The sequence below is a fragment of the Bufo bufo genome, chromosome 1 (assembly GCF_905171765.1).
Source record: "Bufo bufo chromosome 1, aBufBuf1.1, whole genome shotgun sequence".
NCBI lineage: Eukaryota > Metazoa > Chordata > Amphibia > Anura > Bufonidae > Bufo > Bufo bufo.
The window spans coordinates 139,683,399-139,709,482 of NC_053389.1; the positions used below are offsets into that span (position 1 = coordinate 139,683,399).

General features: G+C 39.9%; 1 protein-coding gene across 6 annotated transcripts in view; it reads right to left on the bottom strand.

Moving 5' to 3' along the window:
- The window catches only part of PRDM16 (PR/SET domain 16), a 569,108-nt gene that overhangs the window by 263,593 nt on the left and 279,431 nt on the right, over positions 1-26,084 (bottom strand). For all 6 annotated transcript variants that reach the window (XM_040430034.1, XM_040430046.1, XM_040430029.1 and 3 more), the window contains exon 3: positions 15,429-15,479. In XM_040430034.1, coding sequence (XP_040285968.1) covers positions 15,429-15,479 — 51 coding nt within the window. The remainder of the gene's footprint in view (positions 1-15,428; positions 15,480-26,084) is intronic.

Sequence of the window (26,084 nt, forward strand, 5' to 3'; positions counted from 1 at the left end):
AAGGAGGCTAGGTACCAATGTTACCACATGTTAAGGGGGTCTGGCAACAAAATCATTTAGTACTGCTCCCGAGGCCAGATACAGCTGCTTTCCCTGCTTCCCTGATAGATACCCCACTGATGCCAGTGGTAGGCCCAGTTCACACAACTGACTTTGAGAAACATGTTTAAAAAAACATACAGGATTTTTGGTCCCATATAGATAACCTGTGTTACTGTGTTAAATTTGGGTTGAGAGAATATCTGAGTATAGGCCCCTATTGCCTTATAGTATAGGTGGTGGCAGATATTGTGATAGAAAATATTGGGGTTTTAGAATCTAGGGGAGTAAGTTAGCATAATTCCGTCATCTTGAATAGGTGGGTGGTAATTTCTGTGGTAACTTGATGAGCTCACTAGTATAATTCACCCCAGTGACGTGACCTATTGTGTAGGGATCGTGACAGATTGGTGGCAGCGGTGGGATAGAAAATATTGAAGTGTTAGAATCTAGGGGAGTAAGTTAGCGTAATTCCATCATCTAGAATAGGTGGGTGGGAATTTCTGTGGTAACTTGATGAGCTCACTAGTTTAATTCACCCCAGTGACGTGACCTATTGAGTAGGGATCGTGACACTGTGCAATAAGCAGCAGAGTGCAACAAAAGGATGGTGCCAGTGGCAAATCACCTTAAGATCAACCTTAAGTTGTAGCAGTCGATCTCATTCCTGGTGCCTGAGGGGGCCCAGATGTCCGTCTACCACATAAAAAGAAAACAGCGTTAGAAATGGTGCATGGTAGGTGAGGGGTGCTGTTACAAATTTAACATTGGGTCTTAGGAACTTCAAGACGGCTATGACTAAGACCTACATGTAAGGTCTCTTTCTGTTACAGAATTTATTAATTGGATAATAAAGGCTCTATTTTTAATGGATGCTGGATCCGTCCATAGTTCTTACCTCAAGAACTTCAAGTTATGTCTCTGAACCATCAAACATTATGGCCATTAGCAATGCAACAAAACAAAAAACTTAAAATCAAAATTTGATCTAATTCATGGTGGGAACTACAAGACAATAAACTAGAAAAAGTCTTCTAACACCACAAAAGAGCTTGTATGAAACATTTTAGGTTTTACATGCCGGACTTAATCGCGACACAATCTCTTAATATTTGTGTCGCATCTGTGAAGGTACATGCACTAAAGTGGATATATACACCCGCAAGGAAGCTGGTGTAGATCTCTACTATAATCTAGGATAGTATATTATAATATATGGTGCAGTATATGTGACGAACCGCCTACTCTAGACCTTCACCGCACGCCACTTTGAAAAATGGTGACCGGTGAGTAAAACTCCCAAACGGTTGCAAAATTTTGTGTAATGGTAGCGCGTGCCACAGTTTGCGACTTCTTGGCACCAGTATTCTAGCGCTAAAGGAATGTTCCCCATAATGTCACTTGATTATTATTTTTTGGGTAAAAAACTGTTTTAGATAATCTTAAAACATTTAAATGTTTTCAGAACTGTAGCAAAAACCAAACCAGCACGACAAACAGTCCAATAAAATCCACAGTTTATTGACTGAAATAAATAAATAAAAACTTATACAGGAACCCACTCCCTGGTCTACAGGGACTTGAGTAAGGTTTTAGACAAAACATGAATTGAGTAGGCTTTTTAATATAGATTTTAGTTTATTTTTTCAAGAAATAAACCGTGGATTTTGTTGGACTGTTTCTGGTGCTGGATTTGTTTTGCTACAGTCTTTTATCCTTCATTGCGAGCCTTACAATTTTATTACAATACTGAAAAAATACAGATCCCAAAAAAATTTTTTACACCATTTTTTTGTGTTTTTCATTTTTAGATATCTGTATTATCAGTAGCCATTTCAAATGTGTGGAAATGTAATTTAAAAAAAAAAATCGTTATTCTTTTTTATTGAATTTATTTTATTTATTTTTACACTTTTTGACTTATATTCTTACTAGCTTACTACGACTGATCTCATCAGTCGTCATTCTTTCTCCTAGTTACATGTAGTGGTAAAAAATTCAATTTTAATGCTGTGCTTGTATGGCTGTATCAGCTTGAGATAATAGTGTTGTGTTACTTTCAAATATGCATTACTGAAACTATTAATCTCCTGTCATTTAAAATTAGATATGTAATTCTTAAGGTCAAAGCAGACATCTGATATCACACTATTACATTGTTTGCAAGAAGATGATTGATTGATTGATAATTATGATAATTTGCAAAATGATTATTTGTCTATGATATCCAAGAAGTGTCCCTGTGGACTGTGCACAATTTCCTATTTATATGTGGGCCATCAAAAATGGCCTCTGGTAACAAGGGATGTGGACTGGTCTTCAGTATTGTCCCAATGGGAATTACAAGACTGATGAGTTATGACCTGGATGAGACACAGCTCAGACTTCAGTAAAGAGTCAGGAAGTTAGTTAGAGAAGAGCAGGGTAGTTTCTGTTAACTGTCTGTTGTACGCAATTACGGGGCCACACAGCCAGAGGCTAAGAGGGTAGTCATCCATCTAGAAAACACATGAAGAAAGTCAAGAAAAAAAGCCTAATATTCCAGGAGTTATAGTGTACAGATACCGTGAACAAGACTGGATACAGTAAACTGGATTTGTGTTTTTTATCTTTGTTTGGCCTCATGCACAAGACCGTTGTGTGTTTTGAGGTCCGCAAATTGCGGATCCGCAAAACACGGATGGCGTCCGTGCGCGTTTTGCAATTTGTCTTTAATATAACTGCCTATTCTTGTTCGCAAAGCGCGGACAAGAATAGGACAGGTTATATTTTTTTTGCGGACCACGGAACGAAACAACGGATGCTAACAGCAAACGGAGTGCTGTCTGCATCTTTTGCGGCCCCATTGAAATGAATGGGTCCACATCCGAGCCGCCAAAACTGCGGCGGTGGTATACAGTGACATACCTATAGGGGAAGCAGGGAAAGCGGCTGCTTTGGGGCCCAAAGTTAGAAGGGGCTCACCCAGGAGGAGGGCTAACAGATTTAATTGTCAGACCCTCCTCAACACTATTATAAAATTATATTATATCCAGCGACAGTATATACAGTGACATGACATACAGTATATATGTGTAAGAAACACATGGTGCAGCTGCCAGGCCTCATCTAAGAAAGCGATTTCGAGGGTTGCACGGGAAGAGGGGATTTGTGGGATGGGGTAGTAGGGGGCGTTCAAAACTTTGCTATGGGGCCAATCATTCCTATTTATGCTACTGTAGGAAAAAATAAATAAATATAATATTATATATATATATATATATAATATATATATATATACTATATATATATATAAAAATAAATATAATATATATATAATATATACTATATATAGTTATACACATAGTATATGTATATACAGTATATATATATATATATACTTTTTTTTAACCCTTTAGTACTTAATAATTGGACTTTTGTCGAAAATCTAGACATTTAAAACAGAAGGAGAGCGACAACCTTTTTTTCTTCTTTCTTTGTATCTTTAAAAGATTTAACCAACTTGATTACATCTATGTGTTGTTGAGGGATAAATTCTTTTTCTCGTATGTTGAAAAATAATTGTAAAGCTGTTGGCCAACGTCTATCCTATTGGATTTTGATAAGAAGGCTATTCAGCTTTAATAATGTCCTCTATCCATTTTCAGCTAGCTCTTAACATGTTTCTTTATTTGTCCCTAAAGCCTCTTCAGCAATGGCTTTTCATTACAAGTCTCTCAGCTGGCTCTCAAGAGAGACTGGGCCGACAAGAGTGATAGATAGATAGATAACTCTATAGATTATCTCACACAGATGTTTTTCCTCCAGTAGCCCCTAGGCTATTCCTTCTAAGTAAACAGAGACTAAATAGAGGGTCTACTGAAGAGAGAACTCTCCGAGGACCAGTGACACCAAAGCCAGCGCAATTTAAAAGACTCTGGATGACTATAGTGCCATTATTTGACTCCAGCTTGGGATCAAAAATATTTATTCAAACTGGTTTTTAAAGGAAATGTGAAAGACACCAGTGTTTGCATCAATATGTGTGGTGGATATAATATTGCACACTTGTTGCAAGAGAAAATATAACCCTAAGAAGAAAGTTTTGTGCAACATTGCCAAAAAGATTTCTTAGTAAGAATAACATATTTAAGTGATATATTTATATATTTAAGATTTCTTTTGTTTTAATATAATCTTTTATCAATGTCTGACTTTGAAACTACTTTTATTAACCAGTGGGTGTCACTGTTGCTATTATTGCCTAAACAGTAATTTAGTCAGTGACTAAATATAACTTAGAAGTTTCAACAAATGTGGAAATGTTCCATGTTTTCGCAGAATAATGTATACATAGACATATATATATATATATATATATATATATATATATATATATATATATATATATTTTTGGTTTTATAATGTACACCAATTTAGCAAAGTAGTAAGCAAGTGACACATCCCCTTAGTTTTTTTTATTGACCCTGCCATTTTGGCAAAATCTTGAAGGGCTCCAGTGCATAATGATGAGTCCCATATATTCATGAGCTCCTGGCTCTCCCTGCTTATCTGCTGCTAATTCAGTTGGAAAAAAATGTTAATCAGAGGCAGGGGGTGGGAGAGTGGTCAACTCATGAATATGAGGACTTATTGGCATGTGCTGGAGCTGTTAGGATTTATAAGTCAGGGCAGCAGAAAAATGGTGACAGATTCTCATTAATGTTGTAGAAAAATCCAGGGCACTCACTTTTGTGTATCAAAGTAGATACATGCTTATTAATTATAAGCACAAGTACTAAATCAAAATATTTTTTTCTCCCATTATTGTATTCTATCTAAGTAATATATCATGACATCCAGAATAGGTGACAGCGTTTGGTCAGAGTGACCTTTGTCAAGTCACATCTGGAAGAGGGAAAATGGCATATGAGCAAGGCTGGAAAAAGGAGAGAGGGATTCCCTCTAAAGCAATACTACCATTAAACTATTTTTTTTATTAATTTTATCATGTTAACAGCCTACATGTGAATACTCATACTATTTTATTTATTTATTTATTTTACAAAAATTTTGGGGTTTTCTGGATATACTTTTTTAAGTCACTCCATGTGTTCTACTTCTGGTCCTGGCTCGCCATGTGGCAAGCAGCCTCGCTAAAGGCCCCTGTAGTGACTCAATTAGAGCATCACACATGCAATGCTCTTCTATAGACATCTTTATCTTGGCCTATCAGGAGAGCAATAAAGCTGTCACTGTTATCCTAAATTCTATGTCTACTATTATGTTAGCACATAACAGCAAATGCACAATTCGTCAAAATACATCCTATCATGGGAAAGTGGCATCTTCCTCAGCTTTCAGATCCTTGTAATTCCCATTTACCTTCCTGCATGTACATCTTTAGAGACCTCCTTTATCACCAAAATGTGTGATTTTTAGAGACACATAAACTAGAAGGAGATAGGAGGAGGGGATGAAGCTGCAGCTTCACGCTTTCTCTAACTAAGCAAAGTAGGGTCTTGGGAGACATCTTCCTGACTCTGTGCATTCTGCACATATGACGGTAGTAGGAAAGTATACTGGGTTAAAGAGGACCTCTCACCTCTCCTGACATCTATTTTAGCAACTATTTGCATCCTCCATGTCATAAACATTCTGGACCATCTATTCTTATGACTCTACGATGTGCCATTCCTGCTACAGGTTGTGAATGAATTAGTACCAGCTTGCAATGAAAATCCAGATGGGTGTTACCATTTAGAAGTGTCCCTGAAAAGTCTGACACTGACAGCAAAGATTGGATAATGTCAGACTGTGCAGGGACATCTGGTAACACCCATCAGAACCTTCATTGCAAACTGTTACTAATTCATTCATAACTTCTAGCAGGAATAAAAAAGGAATGGCATGAAATAGAGTCATAAAAATAGATGCTCCATAATTGTTATTACACGGGGAATGCAATTAGTTACTAAAAAAAATCATGTCTGGATAGGTTACAGGTCCTCTTTAAGAGTAAACATCTTACCATCACCTCTGGATCCTGTCCATTTAGAAAGCACACAGAAGTGATATGAAAGATCCAAAGTATGCAGCCTACCATAATTCTTACCAATCGAAATACTGTTAGGGCTTATGCACATGCCTATATTCAAAGTCTATATAATAAGGCCCTAAATAATACTTTACAATAATGCATTATGATGGTACACACTGTTTTCTTATGCTGAGTCCCCTTAAAAGAATTGCATCTTGCTCCACTGGATTCTGTAAACTGGAATGTATTGTCCCCTATTATCCCTTCAGTTTCAGAAGCTCTGGGGTATATTGTTTGATATACGGCACAAAATACTGAACCTTAATACAGTTAGCAATAGGGGCCATTAAAAGAATTGCTATGGTCAGATATATGCATATCATAGAGAGGGTAGCCCCATTTGGGATCCCATCTCTACTCTCCAGAGTGGCTCCAACACATTATTTAAGGATCTGCGGCTCTTTAAAACAGGATGATCAGGCCGGCCAGTATGACTGCAGATAAAAGAAAAGGTTGCTAAAATAGGACAACCCTTTAAAAAAGCTGAGGTATTGCTAATAGAACCTTTAAATGTTTCTCAGCAGAAGTATTATTATGCAGTGGCATCGCCAGGGGGGGGCCAGAGGGGGCCACGTCCCCCCTACATCACGCTGTGCCCCCCCATGTGCCCCCCCCAACTAAAATGCCCCCCCCCAAGTGAGCCGCCGCACTGCCGCAGTCGGGCACAGGGAGATGAGCGCTTCCATTGCGCTCATCTCCATAGTAATCTGCCTGTGCTGCGGCGGGGCAGGGGAGGGAAAGGCGTGTCCCTTCCCCTTCCTCTGATAGGCTGCAGGCACTAGGCCGGCAGCCTATCAGAGGCCGGCGCAGGCGGCGCAATGACATCATCGCGCCGCCTGAGCCACACAGCGCGAGACACAGGCCGGAAGAGGCCTGCATCGCATCGCTGACATGGAGGTAAGTATAAATGTTTTTTTTGGGTTTTTTTTGCAATATTTTTACAGGCACAATAAGGGGGGCTCTTGTTACTGGCACATTGGGGAGCTTATTACTGGCACATTGGGGGGCTTATTACTGGCACATTGGGGGGGCTTATTACTGGCACATTGGGGGGGCTTATTACTGGCACATTGGGGGGGCTTATTACTTGCACATTGGGGGGCTTATTACTGGCACATTGGGGGGCTTATTACTGGCACATTGGGGGGGCTTATTACTGGCACATTGGGGGGCTTATTACTGGCACATTGGGGGGCTTATTACTGGCACATTGGGGGGCTTATTACTGGCACATTGGGGGGGCTTATTACTGGCACATTGGGGGGCTTATTACTGGCACATGATGGGGGGCTTATTACTGGCACATGATGGGGGGCTTATTACAATACTGGCACATGATGGGGGGCTCTTGTTACTGGAACATTGGGGGGGCTCTTATTACTGGCACGTGATGGGGGCTGGGCTCTTGTTACTGGCACATGATGGGGGCTCTTGTTACTGGCAAGTGATGGGGGGCTCTTGTTACTGGCACGTGATGGGGGCACTTATTACTGGCACTTGATGGGGGGCACTTATTACTGGCACTTGATGGGGGCACTTATTACTGGCACGTGATGGGGGGCACATATTACTGGCACGTGATTGGGGGCTGGGCTCTTATTACTGGCACCTGATGGGGGGCTGGGCTCTTATTACTGGCACGTGATGGGGGGCTCTTGTTACTGGCACGTGATGGGGGGCTCTTGTTACTGGCACGTGATGGGGGGCTCTTGTTACTGGCACGTGATAGGGGGCACTTATTACTGGCACTTGATGGGGGCACTTATTACTGGCACGTTCTTGGTGGGCACTATAGGGGCATCTACTGAGGCCACAAAGAAGGGGTATTTTATATAGGGGCTCTGTACAGTAGCATTTTATACTGGGACACATGGTGGGTACTATGGGGAAGGGGGAGAGGAGTACTATGGGGTCATCTTCGGGGGCACTAAGAAGGTTTTTTTTATACTTGCAAATTATGGGGGACACTGAGGGCATCTACTGGGGCACGATATATGGGGCATTTTATACTGGTACATTATGGGGGGCACTAGGAGGAAGGGGGGAGAAGAGCACTATGGGGGCATTTACTGGGGGCACTATATAGGGGTATTTTATACTGGCACATTATGGGGGCACTATAGGGACATTAGCTCAGCTGGGGGGATTACAAGGTGTATTTTTTGCATTGTCACATTATAAGGAGAATTATTACTACTGGGGGGGGCATTATGGTGGGCTTTATTACTCCCCCATGGTATGACCCCCTAGTAGCAGCACCAGCCTCTTCCTGCTCTGCTATCCCTCTGCCCCTTCTCCAAATCCTTATTATGAAATCTTTCTCATTAGGATAAAGCACAACATCAGCTCCGTCGAGCCCCCGGCCAAAGTGTTGAAGTGGTGTCTGAGATCCCCAAGGGCCAAGCCAAGTAATTGTAAGTTTTCATGTGGAATATGTTTATGTTATACACATATAGCATACACTGTGCCACACAATATACAGCATACCACTACACTGTGCCACACAATGTACAGTATACCTCTACACTGTGCCCCACAATGTACAGTATACCTCTACACTGTGCCCCACAATTTACAGTATACCTCTACACTGTGCCCCACAATATACAGTATACCTCTACACTGTGCCACACAATGTACAGCATACTGCTGCACTGTGCCACACAATGTACAGTATACCGCTACACTGTGCCACACAATGTACAGTATACCGCTACACTGTGCCACACAATGTACAGTATACCTCTACACTGTGCCACACAATGTACAGTATACCTCTACACTGTGCCACACAATATACAGTATACCTCTACACTGTAATTCATATACGGTCTGTAGGACCAATAATCCCTTTAGGGGTCCCTAACTAATATATATATATGAAAAACTTATCTTTATTTAATTTAATCTATTAAAGACATACAAACACCAAAGAACACTGTTTAAAATTATCAGGGTCCAGTGAGTATAAATAGGTGGTTCGTATTAACACTGGTTGGCCTTTGTAGCCCTCTATTTAACCACTGGTGCCTATTGGTAGCACTGCTTATAGTGCATAGCAGTCCATCCTTATAGGATCTACTCGTATATTAGCTTTGTGGGGTGGTTATCACCGCAAGTGGCATAGGCAGTCCAAGTAGATACGGAGCGAGGTGGTAGTTACCGTGTTACATGTGGCAACACAAGCATCAAAGGGATACGAACTGTAGCTAGCAATAGGAATTGGCAGTAGACCAAGTGTGAGCTATCGATCAGTGGAGCGTCCAATAGAAACAAGAGTAGACAGCTGCACTGTCACCAGCAATGATATAGGAGGTGTATCGGAGTTGCTCCCCCAGATCGCAACAACTGTAGCGCATAGGCAATGTGCTGCAGTTGCAACACACAAGTAAAGTGCTGCAATCAATAGTAGCCCTAAATGAATGGATCAAATAACAATCAAAGTTATACTCTGCGACCTAAATATAAGGGTTGATCAGAGTGAACGGCGATAGCCACCCCACAGAGCTAATATATGAGTAGATCCTATAAGGATGGACTGCTATGCACTATAAGCAGTGCTACCAATAGGCACCAGTGGTTAAATAGAGGGCTACAAAGGCCAACCAGTGTTAATACGAACCACCTATTTATACTCACTGGACCCTGATAATTTTAAACAGTGTTCTTTGGTGTTTGTATGTCTTTAATAGATTAAATTAAATAAAGATAAGTTTTTCACATATATATTAGTTAGGGACCCCTAAAGGGATTATTGGTCCTACAGATTGTATATGAATTGCATTTTACATCCCGAGGGTCTCTAAAAGGGACTTGGAATAAGACCTCTACACTGTGCCACACAATGTAAAGTATACCTCTACACTGTGTAGTCTGTTCTATAAGCACCCTTGTTCTGTGGCGGCGGACAGAAAATAATCTGGAAGTGCCCCTCCTGAGACCAGGCTCTGGATCCGCCACAGTTTAGAAATGTCAAATGTACACTCCTGTGAGAGGCGGGGAGGGAGATCTGTGGATGACACTGTTATGGAGGGGGAAATGGGGATGACACTGTCATGGGGTGGATCTGTGGATGACACATATAGCATAAGATGCTATATACGGTATGTGGCATCCACAGATCCCCCCCATAGCAGTGTCATCCACAGATCCCCCTCCCTATAAAAGTGTCATCCACAGGCAGCTAGGACATGTTGAAATATGAGTAATTTTCTTTTTATTTTTTTTAAAACCACAGACAGCTGGACTTTTCTTCCCTGTTGCGGTTTTAGGTATTAGGTAAAGTATCGCAGCATTTCTAAGCGTACTTGTGTAAATGTATCGTTGTTATAGCTGCCCCCCCCCTACTTTTGTCCTGGCCCCCAGTGTGCCCCCCCAAAATTTTAAAGCTAGAGACGCCACTGGTATTATGACTGCCAAAAACATACTTGCCATAACCGGTCTCAATCTAAAAGCAACGAGGGCAGTGACACAACTGGTTCTGACTCTGTCCACTGAACCTGCCATCATGCTAGCCCTTGGTTTAAGCATGTATGATCTTCTCAATAACAAACACCTTATTTCTATAACTGACTCAACAAGTGGAAACTTCTAAAATATTAATACTCGGAAAATAATAAAAAAAAATATTAATGGTGCAAACTAAAAAAAAGCATCTGCTCCCATATAGTGAGTATTAAATTATCGATTTATTATAATTTGGATTATCGTGTAAGGACCAGCCATCATTTTGCTCCAGAGAGTAAATCACACATCTCCTTCTATAAGGCTTAAGCAAGGCAACTGCTCCCTCCACGTACTTGAACTCTTTACCTTACAGCTTTGACATTACTGACCCCCCCCCCACTATTAAAATGTCCAACCCATCCCTAAATTAATTTATGACCTCATAAATCCCAGCAACTATTACCAAACCAGTTTTTTTGTACAATTATATTTTTACTCAAAACTTTAGGACTTCTAAGAAAGACTAGGAACATATTCAAATGTAGTCGAAATACTGTATATCACAATTTTAAATGATCTTTTATGTGTTCAGGTAGTTGAAAAAAAGTTGGTAGATTTCTGTGAATATGTACTTGTATAACAGGATTTGAATGGCTGAATTGACTCCAATGCTTTGGAGACTGTTAACTAAAAGAGTTGTATGGTAATGAGGATCTGTCGTACTGCCACCTTGTTGATTCGTCTCCAAACACAGAAAAGATCCCACTGAGTCACAGACAGCATGGAGTGAGTTATGGAGGTTCTGAAGGTAAAAAGGTCATCCCTATAGACATTGGTCCTTTCGGAAGGTCACTACTTGGTCACAACACGGTTCTCTTTCTTCCTGATGCATTAAAACAGGTTACATCTTTGTATCCAAATTCTCTGCAGTTATATTGTTCTAGCCAGCCAAAGAGTCCACACAAGTCATTTACAATAATAATTCAGACATGTTTCATATTCATATAAAAGTAAAACAAATGTCATCAAAGCAAAACTTTAAGCTAAAATGCCTGAAAAAAAAATGACGTTCATTGCTATGGTTTATATAACTTTGCATTCAGAAACAAACACAATCAGATGCACATCAGGAGACATCAATCTGTAGTCATTTAATACATAAAGATTAACTATTGGAAAGCAAATATATTTTACATACAGTGCAGTCCCATTTCACCAGCACCGCACCTCTGCCAAGTGATGTAATTGCTAAAATATTTACATTCATGTAAATCTCAGCCTTAGAGATCTTGACTAGACACTTAGAACTTTCTGTAAAGAAGTACAGAGTGCAATCAGGTTGTATACACCCAATATTACTGGATATTTTAGGAACTGGATATATTTAGGAAAATTTAGGAAACAAATAGTAGAAGAAAAAAAGCTTGTGCTAATAAAGATTTTTTTTAAACTTGACTTGAATTTGTTTTTAGCTATCACACAAAGAGATCACTTTGCATATATTACATTTTTAAAATGCAATTGTATTTATGAACCATAGTGGAGTGCCTAAAAGTTGAGTCTACATCTTTCCTCTTTGAGCCCTCTAAGCAGTTCAGGGCCATTTAGTAAAAGTGACCACAAGAAACTTTGTAATATGTTTTATCAATGAAAAATGTCTAGTTCTCCTCTTATGGAGAGGGGAGGGGGAGGAGTGAGCAGGAGCTAAGGAAACAAGCACAGACAAAGAGGAACTACACAGCAATATATATAGGTTATAGCTTAGTATAAGTGTTTTATTCAGAAACATACAGGACTGTACTTCTCTCTAATGTCCTCCACTATCCTGGTGCTGCTTCTTAGTGACTGTGAAATAGGAAGGAGATTCTTCTCTATTTTCTGTGTGCAGTGGAGAGCAGCTAGCCTCCACCCACTATGTCTGAGAGAACTGCAACCTAGGTATTCAGCAAGCAAGAGGAAAAGTGCTTAATAATACCACGTACAAGTGATATAATAGCCAGAAATAGTGTTATTCTTCATGTACACACACTGTACTATTGAATAATGCAAAGTTTGTTAAAAATTTAGTGATACTTTAAATCATTCCATCAATGTATGATTGGTGATGTTCAACCATTAGATTCCCATGAACACAATAAAAAAGAGCTGGCAATCACTTCTGTCCAGATGCTGGGTTTGATAGTATAGCTTAGCTTTATTTACCTAAATCTTATAGATTGTCAGCCCTCGCTGGCAGAGCCCTCTCTCCTTCTAAACCAGTTTGTAACTCGTCTTGTTCATGCTTATTGCAATTGTCTGTATTATGTATGTATACCCCTTTTCATATGTATAGGGCCATAGAATGAATGGCGCCTTAATAATAAATAATGATAATAATAATAATCAGAAATATAAGACTAAACTTCTTTCTCAAAGAAGCTGAATGCAACATAGTGCCTAGTAAAAATTTGAAGGGTCGACCACCACTGATTAAACCAGTGACATAAATCTAGGGTTATGGCATCAATTAAAAAAGTTGAAAACTCATCTAATTTTTATGACTAGAAATAATGCCGTTTAAAAAGTATTCCCATCTCCCCTATTTAACAAATTCCTCTAGATATGCTAAAAACGTCCCCAAACTATTTTGTTTAATGAAGCAGATGTAACGATTACATTTTTGCATATTCTTTCTGTTCATGCTCATTGCTCATTGCTAGTCCTCTAAAATGCGGGTGGGACTGCACCCACAAACCATTCTGTAGCAGGGTCAGCATCTAAATAATGAAGAGCGCTCCTCAGCACACATAGTAAATAAGGCTTTCCTGTAGGGTATGGACACACGGTCCGGCTTCCTGAGACAATTTTGAAGTGAATTTAAAAAATATGAGACATAGTATCTGTCCTTTATACTTTCTTTTCTTTATGATTCACTCCTGATTTTGGCTTCCAAAACTACATCAGAAAACCTATGAGGCTATACCTATATATAAGCCTCTTTATCACTGTTCCCCCACATATGTCATGTTTCCTTTACAGCTTCAAGTGCGGCCACAGCTGTAGGATCATGATGATGAACATATCCAAAGGAAACTGACAATAAACAAATAAATGGAGCAAGAGTACATAGTATAACAGATCCCCTAAATGGTGGAAAAAAGATAATTTTGTACATTTTTAAATGTGTTTAAAGGGCAAATTTAAAATAATAATTGAAATAAGAATACAACTTTAATTCTTATGCTATATTATCATTCATTGAAATTCTACAGTACTTTGAGAATAGTTTAGTTTATTACCATTCAAATAAATCTCAAAAATGTTTCATAACACACCAAAGCCTTTCACTTAGGGCTCATTCAGATGAACGATGTTCGTGTGTACGCTGTTTGAGTGTAGAATGGAGAGCACTCACACTGACCACTGACTCATTTTAGTCAATAGACCGATTCACAAGTTTTGTTTTCCATATGAACCATTGGTCCACTCCACTTCTGTGTCAGACTGGGGTTCCTTGGGCCCACCAGAGGAAATTACTCTCAAGATCCAAGCCATATATCATCAATAAAGTCTAATAGGTTTTAATTCAAAGAAACAAAACCTAGTAATTGGTCCCAGATTATTCCCCCTGGACCTTTGGAGTCCATGGCATGAGAACGAGAACCCACCATAGGTTTCTCTTGTACTCTGGTGGGCCAGTCTGACAGAGAACTTTGCAACATGCACCAGTTGGGTCCAATTTTCCCACATGACTCACCTATTCTAGTGAATGGACACACAAGAAAAATGGTCCCCACACATGTACAGAATAGTTGCTGCTAATTGAGCCTTTAGCAAAGTAAATGGGATCAAAAGATATGGGGGCACATTTATTAAGAATGGCGTTTTAGACGCTGGTCTTAATAAGACCTTTAGCTGGTGGTGGATCTGCCAAAATTATGTAGAGGTGCCTCTACATAACTTCGGCATATCCACCGCCGGTCTAAATGTAAGACAGCTTCCTTACTGGCTTAAATTTAGACCAGTATGCCTAAAACAGACCTGGTGTGAGGAAAAGTCACAGATTGCGGAGCAAAATCTGCACCAGAAATACGCCTCATATAGGTAAATTTCTGAAAGTTTGAAAGTCTGGTTTTTGTAATTAATTATAAAGCTAAAAACTCATATACATACATACAGTATATATATATATATATATATATATATATATATAATATGTAGAGACAGTGCCTTGAACTCCCAAATGATACTAGATGATCCAAGTAAGGCTGCATTCACATAGCTTTTTAGCCCTCCTCAGGCTTTCAATTGGATGTATACATCTGAATACCCCAAAATAGTGGGAGAAAACAGGTCAAGAGGAGTCCAGAGATTAATCCTTCCAGCACTATTAAACCCATTAAAGTCAATGTACCCATCATGGTATAGGCTTGAGTACCGTTTTAGAGTATTCAGATGTATACCCCTGATGGAAAACTCTGCGGAGGGCTAAAACTCTATTTATTAAGATCAGCTGGCGGTGAATCCACCGAAGTTATGAAGAGGCGCCGGCTTCCTTACTGGCTTACATTTAGACCATTTTCTACGCTGTAAAAAATGATGAATGAGATGGGCCTGCTGGCCCATCCCCTTCCCCACCCACACCACACCCATTTTTTTTAGACCTGGCGTCAGCAGGGAAAAGTTACAGATAGCGGTGCAACTAACCATTGCACCGCAATCTGTGCCAGAAATACACCTTATATAGGCGCATTTCTGTATAGTAAATGACCCCCTATGTGAATGCCAGCTTAGTGATAAAAAAAATAAGAATTATGTCACATGAATACAAAGTCAGCTCATTGTCTTAAAGTAAAATAAGAGTATATTTGATTTCCTACCGTACCTTTCTTAGGCTTTCATCTTGTGACGTCACTTCCGAATCAGGTAAAATTTGCTGAGGAGGAAAGAACACATTATTTAGTCTAAGCACTGTAAGTAAATCATATTCCAAGTGTAAAAAGAAAAAATAGAAATTTTTTTTCTTTTTCTTTATATTGCAAATACAGTGAAGGGGTTTAAGCATGCATGGGATAGGCATAAGGCCATCCTTCATATAAGATAGGGCCGGGGGCTATCCATAGTATTCAGTATATTGGGCAGACTAGATGGGCCAAATGGTTCTTATCTGCCGACACATTCTATGTTTCTATGTTTCTATGTTATAACATAATAGAAATTCTTATAATTATTATTTTTTCTTTGCATACTTTCAGTGGCATTGGACAATGAATCAGATCTCTGACATTTAAAGAAAAAAAAAATTTCAGCATGTAGGTTAATTATATAGCGTGTCTCAGCACATTTGTGATTTCCAATCCATTTAATGGATTCATTGGTTTGGCCAATGCATCTTGACTCACATTCATTTGATTGATGTCATTTATTGTTATATATCTAAATTCAATATTTGCTACTTTGTGTTTAATTAAAGATTAGAGGTCAATCATTTTTTTTGTGTATATACGTTAATTACTGTATATAATTCCATACTCATGTAAATTTTATAAAGTTCTTTTCTACTATTTCATCATATATTTGGATTAGATCAGTTCAATTTTATATTGGTTTTGAACGTGCCAAAGCAGTTAGACTGGAGTGACACTGAAGTTTTTGTAATGCAACCTTTTAAATTTTAAGAGGTACAGTTCAAGCCCTGAAAGGGGTTGACCACCTTTTGGCAGATTTATGGCAAACCCCCCTCCTGGCCAGATCTGCCAAAAGGAAAGCATCCCCACTGCTGGGTCCTGGCTTCTTCTCTCCCTATCCTCAGTTGTCAACATCCACTTTGACCTGCTCCCCTTGTGTCATATGATCAATTGACTTGTTGTTAGTGGAGCAGTTCACCGATGTGGCCAGTGATTGGCTGCAGTAATCTCAAACCAGATGCTGACAATGGGGATCCGAGCAAGGCAGACGAGGACGGGGAGCAAAGGAGCTGGGACCCAGTGGCAGTGAGCAGGTAAGTGTGCCAAAATCTCCCCAAAAGATTGCCAACTCCTTGAAGAATACTTTGAGTTGTGTGCAATATAGTTCACTCCTGTGGAAACTTGAAAAACGAAATGTCTCCATGTGGCCCTACATCCAAGGTATGGTGTCTCTAGCAATATTCTAATAATCTGGCATTCCTTGGATAATCAGACAAGTCCAGAGTATTGGTCACCAAATATAAATTCTCAACAATCCTGAAAGCAGAGAGCTATGGTCCAGTGTCTTGTACCTTGACAGTAATTGCACTGTACTGATTATGAATCATAGCCTGTATTTATAGTTTACACCTGCATTCACAATTCTGATTGCCTCAGAGCTAAAATCTTTCAATTATCCATGTTGGTCCACGGATATTTATCTTGAGATATGCATTCAGAGAACGGTATTTGCAGACCCTGTACAATACCATGAAATTTTTAAAAAAATGCCTATTTAAGAGCTCAGCTAAACGGTTAGGGGTGGTGTCCATTGGCAAGCTTGCTGGCTGTTTCTAATAACAAAAAGTACAGCAATGAATACAGCTCTGGAATATAATACGGTCTGTAACCGAGGGTCAGTAAAAAAAAGGCTCAATAATAGAAGGAACAAAGCCTATAAATAAGATTGCATGTAGGTGGATAAGCAGTCTACAGCTGCTTAACAAAATTCCCAGTAGAGCAAGAACTGCTCAGATATTTGGGGAGCAGGTGATGTCCTTGGAAATATGTAATCTTATAGACCCTTAGAGCTATGTGACATGTGACATTATTATTTTTTCGGCCAATATCTTAATACCATATTAAAGGTTTACACTCCTGAAACCTCTCATGATGGCATAACGGCAGACCATGTAGTTGCTAAGTGGCCCATGGAGACAAGGGATCTAGAATGATTGGGTAGCAAGAACTTCCTCTCCAGAAGAAGTTATTTGTTAGCAAACAAGAGAATTGGGATTTGACCCAATGGCCAGGCAAAGGGGTTGGGGATGGAGGAGGAGGGGGAGACTACCAGCAGATCAAGATATGGCAAAACCCAGCACTATAATGGGAGACTCAGTCTGACCTGTGCCATCTTCTATCTATACTATTAAATGATGGATGAGCAAAGGCTCAGGGGATGATATAACAGTAACACCATGCGACTCACATAGGAAAACAGTTTATATGGGAACATTCTTCAGCTGTAGTGGAAGTTGAATTTGATTATGTTACAGAGACAGATTAGGACCGTTCCATTTACATGGTAATGTTATCCCTCTTCTTTGCTCGTCTAGATAAACTGTCAGTGATAAAAAGAGCTGCGAGACTGTGCGGTTTGATGAACACTTTTCGTGCATCACATTTTTAGGACTCAGGAGGAAAACAAAATAAACTTGACTCTTTTTTCTTTATTTCCGATCCGCTAAGAAAGCTTTTACACTGTTTATATGATGTTAACACACATTTCTAAACACTTCCAAACGTATACATTGTTTGTGAGCTTCATGTGTTTTAACTTAAAATCTGTTAAATGCCTAAATTCCTACTTTGTGTAATAGCTCCGCCTTCACCGGTCAGAAAACTCACAGCTTGTCTCATATGACATTATAAGCAACATGTATCTAGTTCAGGCCTTGGTGAATAGGAAGGGTGTATAAATTGTATTAAATATCTGTCTAAAAATATGGATAATAAACATCTAGGGATGGGATATCACCAACATCTCTTAACAGAAAACTGACATGTCATAGCTTAAAATACATCACATGTTTGATAAATGACCCCATTATTTTATACTGACACTGAATAACATGATATTTTCTTCTCAGTTCAGAATCCTCCTGGTTTGCAGTGACAAGAGAGCAATGCATTTTGGGAGATTAGCTGTCAAGTCACATGTTTGACTACAGGTTGGAGCTAAAATGCTGTCTGTTTCCAAGGGCAACCAGCAGAGTTTTAAAAACATTAATTTTTTTCATTTAGATTGAAACTGTGAAATGGTTTTGAAAGTGGAAATCTGCTTTAAGGTTTCCTCTAATTTTTGCTGATTATTTGGCCTGTCTGATGGAGAATGAGCCTACTGAATGATAGATGGTACATCTGTAACATAACAATGTGTGACCAATCAACTACTTTATATTGTTTAGAAAATATATCATGCTCATTAAAGTCATTCAGCAGAACATATACCTGCATAGAGGTTTGAAAAAATAAAATAATTAGTCCACACGTGGCACATTGGGGGACCTTTAGTGAACATTCTTCCCATCTTTGTTTCATAAGATATTACACAAATGTCCTAAAAAGGGAACTAGAGATGAGAGAGTTTCTTAAAAATTTACTTGGCTCTGATTTGGCAAATTTGTCCGGACAATTTAGTTTGGGTACAAATAAACCAAGAATTAATAGTGTCTGGAAAAGTCTTTCCTTCTCTCTCACTCTCTGTTTCTCTCTGATTATCCTGAATCAAATCACATTTCATACAAACATGATGATTTATATATTCATATAAAAAAGTGGAGCTATCCTTCAAAAGGATTGTCTACTTTGGAATATCCTATTTTGTTCCTCCAACCATAATCTGCTCACAGTGGTAGGAACCTAAGTGATCAGCTATATCGTGTAGGATAACTTGGCTGCAAGTTTTCAATTCCCTGCAATGCCATAACAGAGGAAATGAAGAATTACATGGTTCTCATTGGCATCAGTTGGCTGTCTGTCTTATCCATGGACATGCTGGGTCCTCCAGTGAGACAGATACTCTTTCTAACTCTCGATTATGAGCAATAGATATAGATGAATAGATAGAAGAATGAATGGATGAATAGAAAGATGAAGTTCCTGAATGAGGGACCTCCTATATTATCTCAAAACTCACTAATAGGGCATTAAAAATGGGAGAACACTTGGATAATATGAGAAACCTTCCCTAAAACAGGATAAAGAACAGTGTCTCCTGGATAGGAAGCCTGCACACTAATTTTATAGTGAGCTGGGTGGGCATTCTCCCTCTTGACTAGTTAACTCTTGAGTTTCATATTAATCTGAAAGAATAGTGAATCTCCTGCAAGCCCTTCCTATGACCTTTCTTTCCACAAGCAGCTTATGCTGAACAAGTTTTAGCATTTAGGAAAGAAAAGAACTTGCTCTCTGTCCCATTCAGAACTGGAACTTTCAATTCATCCACAGAGTTAGATCCTTACAGCCGTTGGTATTGTTGTCAGAGACAAAATATAGCAGGAGCTTTTCAGGGAGTCAGTGTATAAAATTACAGCACCTTCTCTTTTATCTCGCCAAGTGATTAACATAATCATTGTTTAATATTGTGTCAGGTGCAGTTGAGGGGGTGGGGGGGGGGTGGGATTCACTCAAGATTATAGCACCCTGTACAGTGGGATTATAATAACTAAATTATATGTGAATAGACGAATATTTACTAAGCCTAGAACACTATCATCTCAATCAGTTGATTTTGGCAGGATCTGGTGACAGTTTCCTGGCTATGGGAGTCATCAGGCAACCCCAAGGTGGGCATTGTCAATGCAAAAACAGCTATCCATTGACTTGGAATTCAATGGTCGACTGGTTTTGTTTGCCTTGAGATGAGTGGGTAAAAACTGGAAGGTGTGGAAAAATAATGCAAAGTAAGAATGCTTCAAAAAAAAAGAAGTGCTGATAGTTGATTTTTTATCAATTAACAAACTGCAAAGTGAATAAACAAGAGAAATGTAACTCAAATCAATATTTGGAGTGAACGCCCTTTGCCTTCTAAACAGCATCAGTTCTTCTTCTAGGTACACTTGAACACAGTTTTTGAAGGAACTCGCACTTTGCAGACTTTACCACAGATCTTGTGTGGATTTAGGCTATCTTAAATCCTTCTGTGTCTTCATGTAATCCCAGACAGACTTGATAATGTCAAGTAGCGCTTAGCAAATCGAAGTATCGGAAGTGGACTTCAATCCGAATTTCAGGAAAATTTTGATTTGGCACAAAGCCGAATTTCCTTGCACTTCGTAGTAACAAATCCTAAAATAGTGGCTACAAGTAAAAAAAATATACACTCACCTCATCTACTTGACTGCGGAGAGGCTGTCTGCTCCCGTCTTGATAGAAAAAATCTTCCAAAGGACTTGTGGTGAGCGTGATGACGTTACCATGTGATCATGCTGCGCACACACAGTGATGTTATCATGCTTGCCGCAGGTCCTCTGGCGGGACCAAATCCCGTTCTCCATTTGCTGAAATGTAGCCCCAAACTTGCAAGGAAAATCCACCATGCTTCACTGTTGCCTGCAAACACTTAATATTCTACCGCTCTGCCTGCAGCAAACAAAGCGCCTTCTGTTACAGCCAAATATTTTAAGATATGACTCATCAGCCCAGAGCACCTGCTGCCATTTTTTTGCACCCTAGTTCCTATGTTTTCATGCATGGCTGAGTTGCTCGGACTTGTTTCCGTGTCACATTTATGGCTTTTTAGCCGCAATTCTTCCACGAAGACCACTTCTGACCAGACTTCTCCCGACAGGAGATGGGTGTACTTAAGTCCCACAGGTTTCTGTCAGTTCTAAGCTGATGGCCTATGGGACATCTTCCGATTTTGATGGAATGCAAGCATGATGTGTCTTTTATCTGCTGCACTAAGTTTCTTTGGCAGACCACTGTATCTACAGTCATGGTGTCATCAATTCCTTTGACAAATTGCTGAGAATATTAGAAGTTACCTTAATGTTACATAACTGGGTGTGTGGCTTCACGGTTTCATTTGGTTACTTCTAATATTCTTAAAATTTACAATGGGAAGAACAGTATCCCATATATACATTTACATTTAAATAATCATTTCACATTAGGAGAGCCTGTAACCAGAAAGGGTTAAGAGGAAGCTGCTGCTCAGAAATCTCAAGAACCTCAGAAATCATTAAAAACTATGTCTGACCTTGAAGAAAGTCGGCATCTTTAATGTTTAATGGCGTATAACTCTTTAAATACACCAAAAGCCGTGTTTCATTGCCCGATGACGTTAACAAAGAATAAAAACTTAAAAGCTCCCTGTGATATGAAAATAAATCACAGGCAACACGTGACTTTGAAAAATAAGCCGTCCTTCCCTTGTGCTCTAATCCTAGTGCTAGATAGACAAACATGGCACGGTGGCATGCACTTGTGTCTTCCCACCTCACTATGTAAAGTTACACTTTTCACCTTGAGCTCCTGACACTCATTATGCCTGGATGATTAATGACAGCTACTCCTCAGCAGATCTTTCTCATACCTACAAGTACCAATAGATAAATGTCAAGTCCTTTCTTCTGTAACATGGCAAATGTTCTTATTGGATGTTTGAAGTGGACTTGTCGCCTACAGTTAGTACAAAGTCAGGCACAGATAGAAAACTATATGTGCAATGAGTTGACTCCTCCATGTCCTTAAAGGGGTTGTGCCACTAATATAAATGTATCCCCAAATGTTAGATCACTTTCCCCAAATACCACTATTTATCAAGACTGCCTTATTCTTTATTAGTTATTATCCTACCGTTGCTCCCTGTGGCAAAACTGTATTGATATTCACCTGCTGTAGTTTATGTTCGCCAGCACTGTGAGGGAGAAGAGTCTCATGAAACTCATGGGCGCAACCCCCTTCCCCTTCTGCCCATGACTGGCAGGTTTCTTTCATGTTTCACATAGGTAAGAAACCTGCCAGTCATGGAATTGAGGTGGGAGAGGGAAGGGTCACAAGTCTTATCAAACTCTTCTCCCTCACAGCTCTGGTGCACACTGCAAGGTTCGCCCTATCGGTACTGTAAAAGTGCTGAATACTAGCCTAGAAGTGACAGCCCACTGCGAGGACAGGTCAGTAGAGGTGACAGGTTCCCTTTAAGGTCAACATCTATGGTTGATGTAGTCCATGACAGAATGGTTTATGAAAGTCTCCCTGAAAGATTGCAGCAAGGAGATAAAGATGAGCTTCCTAGTACAAGTCCAGAGGGCTCACCAACTGTTCTATTTTCCTCTCTGATTAACTCGAACCTGTCATCATGTGACAGCTTGGTGGGAACAAGTGACAAGACAATATAGATCAAACTAAGACATCTGAATTATGGAGCCTACACTGAGAGATTTAAGTTGAGCACATCTGGTCAAAGGGTCTACTGTCATCTACTGTGAAGGGTGTCTGAAAATCACCTTTAATAATAAGAAGAAATTTATATATTTTACTTTCTCACAATTTATCTACTACACAATTTATTCTGGTTACTTTTTTTTTTTAAAGCAAATGTTCATTTTAATGATGATTTTTCTTTCAATATCCTGCTCTGTAGGTTAACACTGATTCACCTAAATTAAAAGGAAATGAAGGAAAGATGTTTGGGCAGCTTGTAATGTGAGGCTCATACATAGATCTAAAAGAACATAAAAAGTCAAGGCCAGAAGTCAATGTGACAATGCATGGGAGAGTTACAACAGGGGCAGAAGCTGCTGTCACACTTTGAGGAGGTCAATGAGAGGTAATGCAGTGTGGCAAAGCCCTTCTGCAATACACCCTTCTCTTTCATTATCACTCATTAGAAGTACATTGTAAGAAAGTGGTTTGCAACCTGGGGCTTCCCAATTCTTGTGAAATTATAATTCCTAGTATGCTCAGAATACATCATTGCCACCAATATATCACTTTAAAGAAGCGCTCCAACATTATTGTTTTTTGCCTAGCTAGTGTAACATAGGTTATTATTAAAGAATAATGTATAGGCTGTTGTTTATGCCTTGAGTATGCCTATTTTAGATGCCATTTATGCATTGTCTGCCATCTTGTTCCCCTTGGTATGGCTCCCTTAATGCAGCTGCAGCCTATATTTTCCATGATGTCTCTGGCTTTGCATAGACGGGGGTGCCTAGTATTGTCACACTGAACTTGATCTGCCCTGAGTCCTATCTAAGTGCAGCCATTGATAGATAGGTGACATTGAACTTCTGTTCCCTCACACTGCAGGGTCTCAGTGCATTCATATATGATGTTGCTTCAGCCTGCTTGACCTGCCTCCTGCTTGTGATAGCTTTCAGTCTGACATCTCTTAGAGGTGGGAGGCAGGGGAGAGCAGTGTGAATCTTATAGAACTACACAAGACATTGGGCACACAGAACTCCCAGATAGTATAGACACAGGAGTTTTGTAGCTCTGCAGCTAATCACTGTAAGATTTAGCGCTATATTACTGCACTATGGGGGATATGTAATGGAAAAAATAGGGTTGAGCTTAGTGGGATGTGGAGAAAGTGTCCAAAAGCTAAAAGGAGGGATTTGATAGGTGATGATACAATCCTATAGTTCACAGAACGCCGGTCACACAGGAGAGACTAACTGTAAAGGGGTTCCGAAGGTGCACTCGGTCCCCCATTAGCCGCAGACCTGCTGCTTAGCTTCGGGAACGAGGATCTGTGTTTTACCTCGTTCCCAGGGCGGCTTTACTAGCTGGGTGGCTCCCTGCTCCTAAGTCTGCCTTGAGCGCCGAGCTGATCACTCGGTGCTTGACTGGTTGGTCTGTCGGTCATGTGACGCTGGCCACGTCACATGACCCTCACTCCCCACTATAAATACAGGCAGCCTGCTGGCCACAGGTTGCCTGTTAATTTAGGTTGCACCTGTGATTTGGTCTTTCCTGGCGTACTTACCTCCTGCTGAATTCCTGACGATCCTCTGCCTGCTCCTTGTGTACTTTGCTGCTCTCCTGGTATTCTGACCCCGGCCTCCTCCTGACGATCCTCTTCTGACTCCTTTGGTACTTCTCGTCTCTCCTGGTATTTATGACCCGGCTTCTCCTGACAATTCTCTGCTTGCTCCATTTGTACTTTGTAGCTTTCCTGGTATTGACTCAGTCCGTTCACGTCCTGTTGTTTGTCTGTCTGTCATCCCTGCACTTATTCCAAGTTAGGGATTGCCGTCCAGTTGTCCCCTGTCATTAGGACTCGCGAGGCAAGTAGGCAGGGCCAGGGGTAAGGGTGGAGCGCAGTGGTCACTTTCCTCCCCCCTGTGTGTGTGTGAACGCGATCGTTACACTAACCTGTCTACATAGGCATGTGCCTCATGTGTGATCACAGGACGCAGCTGCCTTTAATGAAAGGGTTGGGTTCAAAATATATGGATGCAACTGATCCAGGAAGAAACAAATTACACTGCTAGACCTTTCCTAGTAAGTTAGTATTACATGTTCAAAAAAATTGCTGAAGTGCGTCTTAAAAAACAAACAAACAAATAAATAATATATAATAATAATAATACAAATAATAATATAATAACTATGTTTTCTGACACATTATCAGTATTCACTGCCCGCCATTGAACTCAGTGTAGATGACATGTGCATGTGTGTAAGGCTGCAGAGGGAGTTGTTCGAACATATTCTGGATATTTACAGAGTGATACTTTGGGATACCTCAGATTTTACTGGAGTTTCTTTTTATAACACCACAGTAAAAGGTAAAACAAGTTACCTTTGGGAATATAGTCTTTAAATGTGAAGTGTTAAATAAGAACACATACACGGGAAGTCAAGCATAATGTAATTCAGAACAATCATAATTGCTTCAATAAAGACGAGGGTCCTGGTGTGCCAAGAAAAATAGAAGATAGGCAAGATTAAAATGTCACCGTACAAAAGCTGATGAAAAACATTGTTGAATGTAAAATCCTCTTATCATTTAGAGTCACAAGAGGGTGTGAAGCCTCGAATCATTATCATAAACATGCATTTTCTATTGAATCGTGTTCAAGATTACCAAGAGCAAATAAACCTTATATGTATCAAGGTGGTGTAAGGTATTAGTAATAACCACAGAGTGTATAGAGAATTATAGAAATACTAGTTTGAGGTCATTAAAAATTACCCCAAGGCAGATCCAATTGCCCATATTAGAGGGGTTGTAACATCTCACCATTTATAAAATATTGCTAGGATATGCCATAAATGTTAGATAGATACCAAAGGTGGGGCCGCTCCAGTAAAGGGGTCCCAAACTGAAGGAGAGAACACTGAGCACTGTGTCTTCTCCATTCATTGCTATGGACATTTTGGAAAACAGTCAAGCAAGTGTGCTATTTTTGGAAGTCCCATAGCAATAAATGGAGGGTCGACTGACATGCATGGCTGCTCTCCCTTAACTTCAATTGCCTCATTTTGAAAATAGCAGGTCCTAGGTATATCTGACATGTATGGCATATCCTAGTGGACAACCCCCTTTAAGAGAGAAAAATTTATTTCCCAACTTCAAATATGGCGATCAGTATAAATCCTTGGGTCAATGTCTGGATCACCGGTTGAATCGTCCTCTACTCCAATGCCACTTCCCCTGTCCTCTCCACTTTGTTTACATGCCTGCAGCAGTGACCTAGCTGTATACCCCACATGACCCCTGCAACCAGTCACTGGCCTCAGCCGTTTTTTTTGCCATATTGGTTACAGCAGTCATGTGGGTAAGCATCCCAGCCATGTAAACAAGGGCCCACATTGCTTGTCCTGTCTGTGCCCACTCTGCTCAGCTAATCCTGGCATAG